This window comes from Empidonax traillii, unplaced genomic scaffold (genome assembly GCF_003031625.1).
Source record: "Empidonax traillii isolate 1590-97213 ecotype Southwest subspecies unplaced genomic scaffold, ASM303162v1 scaffold276:size1176444, whole genome shotgun sequence".
Classification (NCBI taxonomy): Eukaryota; Metazoa; Chordata; class Aves; order Passeriformes; family Tyrannidae; genus Empidonax; species Empidonax traillii.
Window position 1 is genome coordinate 847,200 of NW_020955469.1, and position 3,502 is coordinate 850,701.

At 61.0% G+C, this 3,502-nt stretch overlaps 1 protein-coding gene across 2 annotated transcripts in view; it reads right to left on the reverse strand.

Annotated features, from left to right (window-relative positions):
• Nucleotides 1-1,482, reverse strand: part of LRRC75A (leucine rich repeat containing 75A) — a 63,798-nt gene extending 62,316 nt beyond the window's left edge. For both annotated transcript variants that reach the window (XM_027890048.1, XM_027890047.1), the window contains exon 1: nucleotides 1,050-1,482. In XM_027890048.1, coding sequence (XP_027745849.1) covers nucleotides 1,050-1,313 — 264 coding nt within the window. In that variant the 5' untranslated portion in view covers nucleotides 1,314-1,482. The remainder of the gene's footprint in view (nucleotides 1-1,049) is intronic.
• Between the last annotated feature and the right edge of the window lie 2,020 nt (nucleotides 1,483-3,502).

Here is a 3,502-nt window from a genome sequence, read left to right on the forward strand (position 1 = left end):
GGGGGGGGGGGGGGGGCAGAGATGCTAAAACCAAAACACAAAATCCAAAAAGAAAACCATCAGACTCCGGACCAGTTTTCCTGTGCACAGACTAACTAAAGGGCAAGGAAGCTGCTCCCAGCGCCCAGCGAAGTTCTGAACAACTTTTTTCCCAGGTGGCAGAACTGGTTACACCGAACAGCTGAGTGCTGTGCAGGCTCCCTGAGAGAAAACCTGAGCTCCAAGACGGGTCTAGTTCTGGTTTGCATGGAAAACTTGCTGCTTTCCAAAGCCCTGTGTACCCCAGAGCCTTGAAAATGCCCAGCGCTTCGGTGTTTTTATCACCATCTATCAGTAGAGAAGATTAAATGCTAATTTGCTGGGTACAGAGCAGTGCTCCTCAGCTGCCTTTCTGTTTGCTCACAGCAACTTTCCGTCCTGTTGCTTCTCAGCTAATGCCCAGCTCAAACAGACTTTCAAGGCAAAAGGTCTCGGGCTCTGTACAATTAATTCCCCACTCCCGCACAGCATCTCGTTTCTCCAAGCCAACACCAGCAAAACTCCACCACGCGATTGTGCGTCAAAAAGAACGAGATAAAAAGCGAAGCTGCCAACTCTCGGTATTTCTGAGCCAGGAGGAAAAAAGAGCTGATCCTCAAAAGCTGCCAGCTCAAATTGCCTCAGCGCTCTTACAGGGCTGCTTTAAACACCAAACTTCTGGAAAGTTGAGTGGGAACCACCTCGAGTGGGCTGTGCACGCTGCAAACCCCAGAGCTATCAGCGCCAGCAATGAAGGGAAGGAGGAAAAAATGCACCCGGCAGGGTTCCTCGCTGCAGACAATGCAAAGCACCTCCCCGGGGGTATTTTCCCATCTCCAGCACCATGACCACCCTGCAGCTCCTCAGTCACTTCCCCAAAATTACGCCACGAAAGTCAGACCCACAAAAACAGAGCGTGCCCCCTCTTTGCTAACAGGCTTTCGAAATCAGCACGGGGTTTGCTCCCCATGACTGTCTTTTCCCCACCGCAAGCAGGCAGCCCCCGCCCGGAGAAACCTGCCCATCCTCACCTGCCGCAGGTTCTTCAGCAGCTCGGTGGCCTCCTCTTGCTTGCCCTGCTTCACCAGCACCAGCATGTCCTGGATCATGCAGATCCGCCGGTGGTAAGGGGGCAAGCTGCTGCCACCGCCCTTCCCAAACTTCTCACCGGACTTCACCACGAGGGAGGCGAGGAAGTCCCCTCTTTCCCTGGGGGGCACCTTCTTGCGGTGGTGGGCCGGGGAGCTCTCCCCGGCGCTGCCCGGCTGGCAGCCCTTGGTCTGCTTCGTGCCCATGGTGTGCAACCCCGGCTCCTGCAGCCCTGGGGCCGCATGCAAGGGGGGGTGACGGGGCTGGCTGGCACGGAGGGGGGGGCCACAAGGCGGCTGAGGGGCTCACAGGAGGATGGAGGGGATGCACAACGGGTTGGGAGTACACAGGGGGGACGCACAAAGGGGTGGGGGACGCACAGAGGGATCCACAAAGGGGGTTGGGGGATGAACAGGGGGTCCGGGGATGCACAAAGGGTTTAGCGGGGAGGGATGCACGGAGGGCTCGGAGGATGCACGAGGGGTCCAGGGGGTTCTGGAGCCTTAGCAAGGGGGCCGGTGCCCGGCGGCGGGGCGGCTCCGCTCCCGCAGGCGGAGGAGAGGGAGGCTGCGCCCGGCGGAGAGGAGCCGAGCCGCGGCCCCGCCGCTCCGCTCCATCGCCGCGGGGAGCCGGGAAGCCGGATCCGAGGAGCTGCTCCCGCGGCTCCGGGCGGCCCCGGGGCGCTGGGAGAGACCGGCGGCGCTCAGCGCTGCAAAGCGGCGGCGGCTCCGCGCAGCCCCCGAGCCCCCCCCTCCCCTCCCTGAGCCGCCCTCGCCTCCTCCTCCTCCTCCTCCTCCTCCTCCCGGTGCCGAGGGGGCTCCCCCGGGCAGGGCCGGGGGCGGCGGCCGCGACTTGGGGGGCAACTGTTGCTCGGCGGGGGCTCCCCCAGGAGGCGGCTCGAGGGGTGCACGGAGCGGGGAGAGCCGGGGGAGGAACGGGGGCGGGCACCGTGCACCGAGGCAGGGCTTGCGGAGGAAGCCGGAGCCGGACGGGGCTCTTCCTTCCTCCGCAGCCTTCTCGAGCCCGGCGGGGTCGGGGGCTGCTCACCCCGAGGGGCTGCACCGAGCTGGGGCACCGGAGGGAGCTGCCCCGGGTTTGTGCAGCGGGGATGGCAGCGGGGCTCGGCAGCCCCTCCCCGAGGCAGCCAAGGGGCTTCCCCGCCGGTGGTTCCCGGGGAGGAGCACGAAGGGATTCCCGCTGTATTCTCGCCCCAGGGGATTTGCGGGCACTTGGCCGTGCCCCATAGGGATGTGCTTTGGACAGGACGTGCCTGTCCCCTCCGGGCTCCTCTCCGGGAGGAAGCTCCGCGCAGGGCGATGCTGGGCACTCGCGGCTGCCGAGCCACCCCGAGCCGTGCTGCATTTCTGCACCTGCTGGCCTCCAACCTCACCTCCACCTCTGTCTTGTGGACTCACCACTTGTGCCCTGCCATCCCTTACCCCGGCCATAGCCCCCCACACACCCCACCCCATCCAGAGCTTCCAACCACGCCTTGCACATGCTGCTCCTTCCAGCAGCTCCCCATCCAATATTCAACCACTCCTTATCTTCCAGGCTACTCCGCTGGCAGGACTTAGGGCACGGATTAAAGCTCCTGGATAAAGCTTATGATGATCTTTGCACGGGCACTGCTCACCTGCTGCAGGGGACAGATTGCTCCACAAGTGCCCGGGAGGGATAAGCTTTGGACTGATGAGGCCCAGCAGTAAACTCAGACCCTCTCCCAAAGCAAGGGGCTGTTTTCCAACACAGACACGCACCAAACTCTCCATCCACCCCCGCACCTCTGCTTGGCCAGGGCAGGAGAAGACCCACCACAGCCACTGTGCAGCACCCAGGCTGGGAAAGCATCACCTCCCATGGTAGGAACAAGCTATGGGGGCATTTTGCAACTGTGTCAGAAATAATCCCAAAGCAACACATGAGAACCTTCTGCCTCCTCTGCATCCTGTGCAACTGCACATCCATGAACACACAAATACTGTGCTATTCTGATGTATAAAAGGCAGCTCTCCTCCATCACCAAACAGCTGGAGGGCCATGTCATTGTTTCTGAAAGCCCAAAGGCCAACTCATGTCCTGCATTTTTGTACACAGACCACGAGAACAACACAGAGCCCCACTGACTTCACCAGGGTTTACAGAGTCATGCAGCACATGATCCAAAACAGGACCAAACACTGGTGTCTTCCCCCCAAAAAACAGCTCCTGACTGCTGCCATGAGCCAAGAACTACACTTCAGTGGTTCAGCCGCAGCAGGTAAAGTCAGATGAGGAAACACGCAGCCAAATGGCTTGCAGAAACCACAAGTTTGTGTTAACCCAAGGCCTCACCTGGCAGTAAATCTCCCTGCAGAAGTCAGGGAGAGGCAGCCAGTTTGCCAATGTCAACAGG